The sequence below is a fragment of the Cherax quadricarinatus genome, unplaced genomic scaffold, assembly GCF_038502225.1.
Source record: "Cherax quadricarinatus isolate ZL_2023a unplaced genomic scaffold, ASM3850222v1 Contig23, whole genome shotgun sequence".
Taxonomy (NCBI): domain Eukaryota; kingdom Metazoa; phylum Arthropoda; class Malacostraca; order Decapoda; family Parastacidae; genus Cherax; species Cherax quadricarinatus.
In genome coordinates, this window is record NW_027195049.1 from 259,365 (window position 1) to 273,401 (window position 14,037).

Consider the following 14,037-nt stretch of genomic DNA (forward strand, 5'->3'; position numbering starts at 1 on the left):
ACAGTGTTGAACAAGAACAGTTACTGGACTAAACAAGAACAGTTACTGGACTAAACAAGAACAGTGTTGAACAAGAACAGTTACTGGACTAAACAAGAACAGTTACTGGACTAAACAAGAACAGTTACTGGACTAAATAACAACAGTTACTGGACTAAACAAGAACAGTTACTGAACTAAAGAACAGTTACTGGACTAAACAAGAACAGTTACTGGACTAAACAAGAACAGTTACTGGACTAAACAAGAACAGTTACTGGACTAAACAACAACAGTTACTGGACTAAACAACAACAGTTACTGGACTAAACAAGAACAGTTACTGGACTTAACAAGAACAGTTACTGGACTAAACAACAACAGTTACTGGACTAAACAACAACAGTTACTGGACTAAACAAGAACAGTTACTGGACTAAACAACAACAGTTACTGGACTAAACAAGAACAGTTACTGGACTAAACAAGAACAGTTACTGGACTAAACAAGAACAGTTACTGGACTAAACAAGAACAGTTACTGGACTAAACAACAACAGTTACTGGACTAAACAAGAACAGTTACTGGACTTAACAAGAACAGTTACTGGACTAAAGAACAACAGTTACTGGACTAAACAACAACAGTTACTGGACTAAACAAGAACAGTTACTGGACTTAACAAGAACAGTTACTGGACTTAACAAGAACAGTTACTGGACTAAACAACAACAGTTACTGGACTAAACAAGAACAGTTACTGGACTTAACAAGAACAGTTACTGGACTAAACAACAACAGTTACTGGACTAAACAAGAACAGTTACTGGACTTAACAAGAACAGTTACTGGACTAAACAAGAACAGTTACTGGACTAAACAAGAACAGTTACTGGACTAAACAAGAACAGTTACTGGACTAAACAAGAACAGTTACTGGACTGAACAAGAACAGTTACTGGACTTAACAAGAACAGTTACTGGACTTAACAAGAACAGTTACTGGACTAAACAACAACAGTTACTGGACTAAACAAGAACAGTTACTGGACTTAACAAGAACAGTTACTGGACTAAACAAGAACAGTTACTGGACTAAACAAGAACAGTTACTGGACTAAACAAGAACAGTTACTGGACTGAACAAGAACAGTTACTGGACTGAACAAGAACAGTTACAAGATTTAAGATGAAGTTATATTGTGGTGGGTTGGTAGGTATGGTATGGTCATGGGCTCTACTAATGGGGCATCTCCTACCTGCTTACTCTATACCCATGGGCATCACGACCGGGTATCCCACAGGAGAGACACTACCAGCTTACCAGTCAACCACAACTACCACAATTGCTGGTAAGATTATGTAAATTATATGTGTACTAGTGCTGATCTTTGAGGTACCCCACTCAATACCCCTTCCCTAGTTACTGGTATAAAGGCGTGTGTACTCATTTGTGGTTGTAGGAGTCGGATCACAGCTCCTGGCACTATAGCAGGCCTTCTGGCCCATACAAGGCAGGTCCTTCTCTAAATCAACCATTTAAACCTGAAGTATACCTGTAGAGAGTTCCGGGGGGTCAACGCCCCCACTACGGGTCCTGACCCGTCCGGGGCCCAAGACGTCAACTGCCTCCCAGCATACATAAGGGGGATTACCAATAGACCCCTGGCTGTCTTCAAGCAGGCACTGAACAGGCACCTAAAGTCAGTAGCTGACCAACCGGGCTGTGGTTCGTACATCAGTTTGCGTGCAGCCAGCAGTGGCAGCCTGGTTGATCAGACCCTGATCCACCACAAGGCCTGGTCTCAGAGCAGCGGGGGCATTGACCTCCGAAACCCTCTCCAGGTATACTCCAGGGTATTCTGTAATATAGATGGCAAGTGAGGCTTGAGTGACACATGACCTGAAGATTGACATGTTGACATGAGAACGGGTAAACAACGTGTTCGTGGGACTCCTGTGTTGTTAGGTGCTACTGGGCCTTGTTAAGTAAGATAAGATAAGATAAGATTTCGTTGGGATTTTTAACCCCGGAGGGTTAGCCACCCAGGATAACCCAAGAAAGTCAGTGCGTCATCGAGGACTGTCTAACTTATTTCCATTGTGGTCCTTAATCTTGTCCCCCAGGATGCCACCCACACCAGTCGACTAACACCCAGGATGCCACCCACACCAGTCGACTAACACCCAGGTACCTATTTGCTGCTAGGTAAACAGGACAACAGGTGTAAGGATACGTGTCGGAATTTCCACCCGCCGGGAATCGAACCCGAGCCCTCCGTGTGTGAAGCGGGAGCTTTAGCCACCAGGCCACCGGGCCACCAGACCATGATGATGATGATGATGATGATGATGATGACATTTTGCAGTTTGTAGTATTATGTTTTGTGGTGCTTATTGAGGCTTCCAGACATTGTTGACGTCTGAGATCTTGTTCTGTCAGGCCGAGCTGCGCCTCGTCTTAATTCATCTGATGTCCCGAGGAGTCCCTGTGGAGGACACAGGAGTTTTGTGATAACCAGGGGTCTTGAAGACAGCCAGGGGTCTTGAAGACAGCCAGGGGTCTTGAAGACAACCAGGGGTCTTGAAGACAACCAGGGGTCTTGAAGACAGCCAGGGGTCTTGAAGACAACCAGGGGTCTTGAAGACAGCCAGGGGTCTTGAAGACAACCAGGGGTCTTGAAGACAACCAGGGGTCTTGAAGACAGCCAGGGGTCTTGAAGACAACCAGGGGTCTTGAAGACAACCAGGGGTCTCGAAGACAGCCAGGGGTCTCGAAGACAGCCAAAGGTATATTGGCAATCCCCCTTGTGTATGCTGGGAGGCAGTTGAACAGTCTTGGGCCCCTGACACTGTGTTGTCTCTTAGTGTACTCGTGACTCCCCCGCTTTTCATTGAGGGGACCAGGAGCTGCTACTTATCATAAGAGTCTTTTGTGAGGTACTCTATCCAAGGCTTTACTGAATTCCAAATCAACAACGTTATATTCCGCCTTTACTGAAGAGAGTTAACTCTGTCTACTTTATTGTCTACGCACCGACATTTCAGAGTACACAGAGTGCATAGAGGACGACTATGGGACGGTACTCAAGGCTGGTAGTACAGAGAGGTGCAAGAAGGTGGTTCAAATCGACCCTTCCGGGTGTCACCTAGACGACCCTATAACCACCTTCATCCTGGTCGACACCGACGCTGACCCAGGCTCTGTCACCCACCAGCCTCACCAGGTATGTCTAGCCCAGCTCTTTCCACTGTCTACAAGCACGTCCTAGACGCTGGTGACACTCGTTTTAGACATTTGATGAAGCTATCTTTAAGATTCTGACTGAGAGACGTCCCTTCTGGACACCTTGTGAGTACCATCAGTTACATTATGATTGTGGTGTCCCAATTGTAATTATTATTTTGTGCGCTGTGCATGTGTGTGTGTGCGTACTCGCCTATTTGTGGTTGCAGGGGTCGATTCACAGCTCCTGGCCCCACCTCTTCGCTAGTCACTACTAGGTCCTCTCTCTCCCTGCTCCAGGAACCTTGTATGTGTGTGTATGTATAACAGAGAGTATTTCCGTCAGGTCGTAAGTGACAGTGAAGCAGAGTTGTACCTACAAGAGACGCAAGCTGGGTCGTACGACATCTACTGCTACGACGGACGTAACTATACTACCAACACGCAATATCGCGTCAACGTTGGATGTAAGCAAGTATTATTATTATTATTATTAAGGAGGGTGGGGAGAGAGCCTTCTGCTTGACTATTCTGGCCTCATTCAACTAGATAATACAGGATAGTTCTTAATCTAGATAGTAGTAGTTAGTTCTACTCAAAAGATAGTCTTGGTGTGGACTACCAAGTACTCAGCCATCTATTACTCCCATATAATATCACGTACTACTATGTGCTATCATGACCTAGTATGTAATACCATGTACTGTCATGTACCACAATGTACTATCATGCACCACAATGTACTATCATGCACCACAGTGTACTATCATGATCCTGGTTTATACGATATACAAACCTGGGTCATCGCTAGAGGCAAAATCCTCACAAAAATTATTTCTGGACGGAGTATCGAGCCTCCACGGGCCGTACTGAGCCCAGGAGCTTATAAAGATCCTCCAGTCCTCCAAACCCAGGCTGGTTTAGCGCCTCCAGAAGGCTGAAATACTCGAAATAAATGAATGTCTGGCGTCCTTTTCAGACGAGCCAGAGGACCTGAGGGACTGGAGATGCGCCTCTTTTAACTGGGAGACACTGGTGTGTAGGTGGCTGGTGACTGATAACCCTGTCAAGACTGTCACCTTCCCCTACCTGGCTACCTCTGCTACACCCAGGTGAGGTATACTGCCACCTGTATCACCTGTTCTGCCTCTGCTACACCCAGGTGACTGATAACCCTGTCAAGACTGTCACCTTCCCCTACCTGGCTACCTCTGCTACACCCAGGTGAGGTATACTGCCACCTGTATCACCTGTTCTGCCTCTGCTACACCCAGGTGACTGATAACCCTGTCAAGACTGTCACCTTCCCCTACCTGGCTACCTCTGCTACACCCAGGTGAGGTATACTGCCACCTGTATCACCTGTTCTGCCTCTGCTACACCCAGGTGACTGATAACCCTGTCAAGACTGTCACCTTCCCCTACCTGGCTACCTCTGCTACACCCAGGTGAGGTATACTGCCACCTGTATCACCTGTTCTGCCTCTGCTACACCCAGGTGACTGATAACCCTGTCAAGACTGTCACCTTCCCCTACCTGGCTACCTCTGCTACACCCAGGTAAGGTATACTGCCACCTGTATCACCTGTTCTGCCTCTGCTACACCCAGGTGACTGATAACCCTGTCAAGACTGTCACCTTCCCCTACCTGGCTACCTCTGCTACACCCAGGTGAGGTATACTGCCACCTGTATCACCTGTTCTGCCTCTGCTACACCCAGGTGACTGATAACCCTGTCAAGACTGTCACCTTCCCCTACCTGGCTACCTCTGCTACACCCAGGTAAGGTATACTGCCACCTGTATCACCTGTTCTGCCTCTGCTACACCCAGGTGACTGATAACCCTGTCAAGACTGTCACCTTCCCCTACCTGGCTACCTCTGCTACACCCAGGTGAGGTATACTGCCACCTGTATCACCTGTTCTGCCTCTGCTACACCCAGGTGACTGATAACCCTGTCAAGACTGTTACCTTCCCCTACCTGGCTACCTCTGCTACACCCAGGTGAGGTATACTGCCACCTGTATCACCTGTTCTGCCTCTGCTACACCCAGGTGACTGATAACCCTGTCAAGACTGTTACCTTCCCCTACCTGGCTACCTCTGCTACACCCAGGTGAGGTATACTGCCACCTGTATCACCTGTTCTGCCTCTGCTACACCCAGGTGACTGATAACCCTGTCAAGACTGTTACCTTCCCCTACCTGGCTACCTCTGCTACACCCAGGTGAGGTATACTGCCACCTGTATCACCTGTTCTGCCTCTGCTACACCCAGGTGACTGATAACCCTGTCAAAACTGTCACCTTCCCCTACCTGGCTACCTCTGCTACACCCAGGTGAGGTATACTGCCACCTGTATCACCTGTTCTGCCTCTGCTACACCCAGGTGACTGATAACCCTGTCAAGACTGTCACCTTCCCCTACCTGGCTACCTCTGCTACACCCAGGTGAGGTATACTGCCACCTGTATCACCTGTTCTGCCTCTGCTACACCCAGGTGACTGATAACCCTGTCAAGACTGTTACCTTCCCCTACCTGGCTACCTCTGCTACACCCAGGTGAGGTATACTGCCACCTGTATCACCTGTTCTGCCTCTGCTACACCCAGGTGACTGATAACCCTGTCAAGACTGTTACCTTCCCCTACCTGGCTACCTCTGCTACACCCAGGTGAGGTATACTGCCACCTGTATCACCTGTTCTGCCTCTGCTACACCCAGGTGACTGATAACCCTGTCAAAACTGTCACCTTCCCCTACCTGGCTACCTCTGCTACACCCAGGTGAGGTATACTGCCACCTGTATCACCTGTTCTGCCTCTGCTACACCCAGGTGACTGATAACCCTGTCAAGACTGTTACCTTCCCCTACCTGGCTACCTCTGCTACACCCAGGTGAGGTATACTGCCACCTGTATCACCTGTTCTGCCTCTGCTACACCCAGGTGACTGATAACCCTGTCAAGACTGTTACCTTCCCCTACCTGGCTACCTCTGCTACACCCAGGTGAGGTATACTGCCACCTGTATCACCTGTTCTGCCTCTGCTACACCCAGGTGACTGATAACCCTGTCAAAACTGTCACCTTCCCCTACCTGGCTACCTCTGCTACACTCAGGTGACTGATAACCCTGTCAAGACTGTCACCTTCCCCTACCTAGCTACCTCTGTTGCACTCAGGTGACTAATAACCCTGTCAAGACTGTCACCTTCCCCTACCTAGCTACCTCTGCTACACCCAGGTGACTAATAACCCTGTCAAAACTGTCACCTTCCCCTACCTAGCTACCTCTGCTACACCCAGGTGACTAATAACCCTGTCAAAACTGTCACCTTCCCCTACCTAGCTAACTCTGCTACACCCAGGTGACTAATAACCCTGTCAAAACTGTCACCTTCCCCTACCTAGCTAACTCTGCTACACCCAGGTGACTAATAACCCTGTCAAAACTGTCACCTTCCCCTACCTAGCTACCTCTGCTACACCCAGGTGACTAATAACCCTGTCAAAACTGTCACCTTCCCCTACCTAGCTACCTCTGCTACACCCAGGTGACTAATAACCCTGTCAAAACTGTCACCTTCCCCTACCTAGCTACCTCTGATACACCCAGGTGAAGTACACTGCCAGCTGTGTCACTTGTACACCAGTCTGTAACAGTACACATACTGTACATTACTGTACACATACACGTACATTTATGTTGGTTTTTAATGGGTTAATGGAGGGAAGGGAGAGAGGTAAACCCGTAGGGGGTTGGGCAATACCCTGGGTAATGGGTGGAAGTCATGGGTGATTAAGAAAATGGGGTAAATAGGTACCTGCCTTATTAATTCTTAGATCATGGCCCCCATTAATGTTCTCATTGCACTAAGGTACTGTATTGTTCCTCAGAGAGTGTCATTGTGAGGTACCTACGTGCCCTGAGGTACCTACGTACGTTGATGGGGCTCCTAAATACACTGATGGGGTTCCTATGTACACTGAGGCACCTATGTACCTTAATGAGGCTGCTACGTACTCTAATGGGGTTCCTACGTACACCGATGGGACTCCTATTTATCCTAAGGCACCTACTTACCCTGATGATATATATACGTACCCAGAGGCATCTACGTATCCTGCTGCACCTGCGTACCCTGAGACATCTACGTATCCTGATGCACCTACGTACCATAATGGGACACCTACCTGCTTCCTCACCTGCTGCACCTGGACGCAGGATTCGGGATACGAACCTACCTATCCTAACCTATCAATGGTGTTCCTACGTAGGAACGCCCTGGTACCTAATGACCTCACCTTTTATCATCATGCTGACTACCTGGCAATAGGTGAGTTCTAGTACCTATTTTCCCCTGATAATTAGGAGGCTTCAGGAAGCTAGGTGACTGTACATCCTCACCCATCCTTCAGAGAGCAGGCTCTGTACTTCCCATAAGATTTGCAGTAGTGTGTACAATCATTTACAGATTTCTGAATCTCAAATCTGTGCTTAAATCACTTAATTAGCGAGGTTAACCTACCTGTGTGTACCTGTGTGTACCTGCAGTGTTACCTGGACCAGCTGAAGAAGTGAGCTTAGAGGTGGTAAATGAGACAAGAATGGTGAAGGTGAGCTGGGGAACACCACCAGCTCTCTGGAAGTTCCCTGCCAGCATCACTCATCTCCTGGAGTACAAGAGGCAGCATCAGGATACCTGGACCATGGTACGTGTGTTATTAATACTACACCACTGTTATTAAGACTACTACACCAGGGTTATTAAGACTACTACACCAGGGTTATTAAGACTACTACACCAGGGTTATTAAGACTACTACACCAGGGTTATTAAGACTACTACACCAGGGTTATTAAGACTACTACACCAGGGTTATTAAGACTACTACACCTGGGTTATTAAGACTACTACACCAGGGTTATTAAGACTACTACACCAGGGTTATTATGACTACTACACCAGGGTTATTAAGACTACTACACCAGGGTTATTAAGACTACTACACCAGGGTTATTAAGACTACTACACTAGGGTTATTATGACTACTACACCAGGGTTATTAAGACTACTACACCTGGGTCATTAAGACTACTACACCAGGGTTATTAAGACTACTACACCTGGGTTATTAAGACTACTACACCAGGGTTATTAAGACTACTACACCAGGGTTATTAAGACTACTACACCAGGGTTATTAAGACTACTACACCAGGGTTATTAAGACTACTACACCAGGGTTATTAAGACTACTACACCAGGGTTATTAAGACTACTACACCAGGGTTATTAAGACTACTACACCAGGGTTATTAAGACTACTACAACAGGGTCATTAAGACTACTACAACAGGGTCATTAAGACTACTACACCTGGGTTATTAAGACTACTACACCTGGGTTATTAAGACTACTACACCTGGGTTATTAAGACTACTACACCAGGGTTATTAAGACTACTACACCTGGGTTATTAAGACTACTACACCAGGGTTATTAAGACTACTACACCAGGGTTATTAAGACTACTACACCTGGGCTATTAAGACTACTACACCAGGGTTATTAAGACTACTTCACCAGGGTTATTAAGACTACTACACCAGGGTTATTAAGACTACTACACCAGGGTTATTAAGACTACTACACCAGGGTTATTAAGACTACTACACCAGGGTTATTAAGACTATTACACCAGGGTTATTAAGACTACTACACCAGGGTTATTAAGACTACTACACCAGGGTTATTAAGACTACTACACCAGGGTTATTAAGACTACTACACCTGGGTTATTAAGACTACTACACCAGGCTTATTAAGACTACTACACCAGGGTTATTAAGACTACTACACCAGGGTTATTAAGACTACTACACCAGGGTTATTAAGACTACTACACCTGGGTTATTAAGACTACTACACCAGGGTTATTAAGACTACTACACCAGGGTTATTAAGACTACTACACCAGGGTTATTAAGACTACTACACCTGGGTTATTAAGACTACTACACCTGGGTTATTAAGACTACTACACCAGGCTTATTAAGACTACTACACCAGGATTATTAAGACTACTACACCAGGGTTATTAAGACTACTACACCAGGGTTATTAAGACTACTACACCAGGGTTATTAAGACTACTACACCTGGGTTATTAAGACTACTACACCAGGGTTATTAAGACTACTACACCAGGGTCATTAAGACTACTACACCTGGGTTATTAAGACTACTACACCAGGCTTATTAAGACTACTACACCAGGGTTATTAAGACTACTACACCAGGGTTATTAAGACTACTACACCAGGGTTATTAAGACTACTACACCAGGGTTATTAAGACTACTACACCAGGGTTATTAAGACTACTACACCAGAGTTATTAAGACTACTACACCTGGGTTATTAAGACTACTACACCAGGGTTATTAAGACTACTACACCAGGGTCATTAAGACTACTACACCAGGGTTATTAAGACTACTACACCAGGGTTATTAAGACTACTACACCAGGGTTATTAAGACTACTACACCAGGCTTATTAAGACTACTACACCAGGGTTATTAAGACTACTACACCTGGGTTATTAAGACTACTACACCTGGGTTATTAAGACTACTACACCTGGGTTATTAAGACTACTACACCTGGGTTATTAAGACTACTACACCAGGCTTATTAAGACTACTACACCAGGGTTATTAAGACTACTACACCAGGGTTATTAAGACTACTACACCAGGGTTATTAAGACTACTACACCAGGGTTATTAAGACTACTACACCAGGGTTATTAAGACTACTACACCAGGGTTATTAAGACTACTACACCTGGGTTATTAAGACTACTACACCAGGGTTATTAAGACTACTACACCAGGGTTATTAAGACTACTACACCTGGGTTATTAAGTCTACTACACCAGGGTTATTAAGACTACTACACCAGGGTTATTAAGACTACTACACCAGGGTTATTAAGACTACTACACCAGGGTTATTAAGACTACTACACCAGGGTTATTAAGACTACTACACCAGGGTTATTAAGACTACTACACCAGGGTTATTAAGACTACTACACCAGGGTTATTAAGACTACTACACCTGGGTTATTAAGACTACTACACCAGGGTTATTAAGACTACTACACCTGGGTTATTAAGACTACTACACCAGGGTTATTAAGACTACTACACCAGGGTTATTAAGACTACTACACCAGGGTTATTAAGACTACTACACCAGGGTTATTAAGACTACTACACCTGGGTTATTAAGACTACTACACCAGGGTTATTAAGACTACTACACCAGGGTTATTAAGACTACTACACCAGGGTTATTAAGACTACTACACCAGGGTTATTAAGACTACTACACCAGGGTTATTAAGACTACTACACCTGGGTTATTAAGACTACTACACCAGGGTTATTAAGACTACTACACCAGGGTTATTAAGACTACTACACCAGGGTTATTAAGACTACTACACCAGGGTTATTAAGACTACTACACCAGGGTTATTAAGACTACTACACCAGGGTTATTAAGACTACTACACCAGGGTTATTAAGACTACTACACCAGGGTTATTAAGACTACTACACCAGGGTTATTAAGACTACTACACCAGGGTTATTAAGACTACTACACCAGGGTTATTAAGACTACTACACCAGGGTTATTAAGACTACTACACCAGGGTTATTAAGACTACTACACCAGGGTGATTAAGACTACTACACCAGGGTTATTAAGACTACTACACCAGGGTGATTAAGACTACTACACCAGGGTTATTAAGACTACTACACCAGGGTTATTAAGACTACTACACCAGGGTTTTTAAGATTACTACACCAGGGTTATTAAGACTACTACACCAGGGTTATTAAGACTACTACACCAGGGTTATTAAGACTACTACACCAGGGTTATTAAGACTACTACACCAGGGTTATTAAGACTACTACACCTGGGTTATTAAGACTACTACACCAGGGTTATTAAGACTACTACACCAGGGTTATTAAGACTACTACACCTGGGTTATTAAGACTACTACACCAGGGTTATTAAGACTACTACACCAGGGTTATTAAGACTACTACACCAGGGTTATTAAGACTACTACACCAGGGTTATTAAGACTACTACACCTGGGTTATTAAGACTACTACACCTGGGTTATTAAGACTACTACACCAGGGTTATTAAGACTACTACACCTGGGTTATTAAGACTACTACACCAGGGTTATTAAGACTACTACACCAGGGTTATTAAGACTACTACACCAGGGTTATTAAGACTACTACACCAGGGTTATTAAGACTACTACACCAGGGTTATTAAGACTACTACACCAGGGTTATTAAGACTACTACACCAGGGTTATTAAGACTACTACACCAGGGTTATTAAGACTACTACACCAGGGTTATTAAGACTACTACACCAGGGTTATTAAGACTACTACACCAGGGTTATTAAGACTACTACACCAGGGTTATTAAGACTACTACACCAGGGTTATTAAGACTACTACACCAGGGTTATTAAGACTACTACACCAGGGTTATTAAGACTACTACACCAGGGTTATTAAGACTACTACACCAGGGTTATTAAGACTACTACACCAGGGTTATTAAGACTACTACACCAGGGTTATTAAGACTACTACACCAGGGTTATTAAGACTACTACACCAGGGTTATTAAGACTACTACACCAGGGTTATTAAAACTACTACACCTGGGTTATTAAGACTACTACACCTGGGTTATTAAGACTACTACACCAGGGTTATTAAGACTACTACACCAGGGTTATTAAGACTACTACACCAGGGTTATTAAGACTACTACACCAGGGTTATTAAGACTACTACACCAGGGTTATTAAGACTACTACACCAGGGTTATTAAGACTACTACACCAGGGTTATTAAGACTACTACACCAGGGTCATTAAGACTACTACACCAGGGTTATTAAGACTACTACACCAGGGTTATTAAGACTACTACACCAGGGTCATTAAGACTACTACACCAGGGTTATTAAGACTACTACACCAGGGTTATTAAGACTACTACACCAGGGTTATTAAGACTACTACACCAGGCTTATTAAGACTACTACACCAGGGTTATTAAGACTACTACACCTGGGTTATTAAGACTACTACACCTGGGTTATTAAGACTACTACACCTGGGTTATTAAGACTACTACACCTGGGTTATTAAGACTACTACACCAGGCTTATTAAGACTACTACACCAGGGTTATTAAGACTACTACACCAGGGTTATTAAGACTACTACACCAGGGTTATTAAGACTACTACACCAGGGTTATTAAGACTACTACACCAGGGTTATTAAGACTACTACACCAGGGTTATTAAGACTACTACACCTGGGTTATTAAGACTACTACACCAGGGTTATTAAGACTACTACACCAGGGTCATTAAGACTACTACACCAGGGTTATTAAGACTACTACACCTGGGTTATTAAGACTACTACACCTGGGTTATTAAGTCTACTACACCAGGGTCATTAAGACTACTACACCAGGGTTATTAAGACTACTACACCAGGGTTATTAAGACTACTACACCAGGGTTATTAAGACTACTACACCAGGGTTATTAAGACTACTACACCAGGGTTATTAAGACTACTACACCTGGGTTATTAAGACTACTACACCAGGGTTATTAAGACTACTACACCTGGGTTATTAAGACTACTACACCAGGGTTATTAAGACTACTACACCAGGGTTATTAAGACTACTACACCAGGGTTATTAAGACTACTACACCAGGGTTATTAAGACTACTACACCTGGGTTATTAAGACTACTACACCAGGGTTATTAAGACTACTACACCAGGGTTATTAAGACTACTACACCAGGGTTATTAAGACTACTACACCAGGGTTATTAAGACTACTACACCAGGGTTATTAAGACTACTACACCAGGGTTATTAAGACTACTACACCAGGGTTATTAAGACTACTACACCAGGGTTATTAAGACTACTACACCAGGGTTATTAAGACTACTACACCAGGGTTATTAAGACTACTACACCAGGGTTATTAAGACTACTACACCAGGGTTATTAAGACTACTACACCAGGGTTATTAAGACTACTACACCAGGGTTATTAAGACTACTACACCAGGGTTATTAAGACTACTACACCAGGGTTATTAAGACTACTACACTAGGGTTATTAAGACTACTACACCAGGGTTATTAAGACTACTACACCAGGGTTATCAAGTGTGACCATGGCGTAATAGCGCACAAAATGCGCGCTAAAGGAATAACAGGAAAAGTCGGTCGATGGATCTATAATTTCCTCACTAACAGAACACAGAGAGTAGTCGTCAACAGAGTAAAGTCCGAGGCAGCTACGGTGAAAAGCTCTGTCCCACAAGGCACAGTACTAGCTCCCATCTTGTTCCTCATCCTCATATCCGACATAGACAAGGATGTCAGCCACAGCACCGTGTCTTCCTTTGCAGATGACACCCGAATCTGCATGACAGTGTCTTCCATTGCAGACACTGCAAGGCTCCAGGCGGACATCAACCAAATCTTTCAGTGGGCTGCAGAAAACAATATGAAGTTCAACGATGAGAAATTTCAATTACTCAGATATGGTAAACATGAGGAAATTAAATCTTCATCAGAGTACAAAACAAATTCTGGCCACAAAATAGAGCGAAACACCAACGTCAAAGACCTAGGAGTGATTATGTCGG

At 44.4% G+C, this 14,037-nt stretch overlaps 1 protein-coding gene across 3 annotated transcripts in view; it reads left to right on the forward strand.

Annotated features, from left to right (window-relative positions):
• The first annotated feature begins 1,046 nt into the window (after window positions 1-1,046).
• Window positions 1,047-14,037, forward strand: part of LOC128704500 (uncharacterized) — a 34,575-nt gene continuing 21,584 nt past the window's right edge. Inside the window, exons 1-6 of one of the 3 annotated variants that reach the window (XM_070079815.1) lie at window positions 1,047-1,332; window positions 3,029-3,207; window positions 3,553-3,673; window positions 4,186-4,318; window positions 7,112-7,551; window positions 7,770-7,927. In XM_070079815.1, the coding sequence (XP_069935916.1) occupies window positions 1,170-1,332; window positions 3,029-3,207; window positions 3,553-3,673; window positions 4,186-4,318; window positions 7,112-7,551; window positions 7,770-7,927 (1,194 nt within the window). In that variant the 5' untranslated portion in view covers window positions 1,047-1,169. The remainder of the gene's footprint in view (window positions 1,333-3,028; window positions 3,208-3,552; window positions 3,674-4,185; window positions 4,319-7,111; window positions 7,552-7,769; window positions 7,928-14,037) is intronic. The other 2 variants (XM_070079814.1, XM_070079813.1) reach the window with 2 other exon arrangements.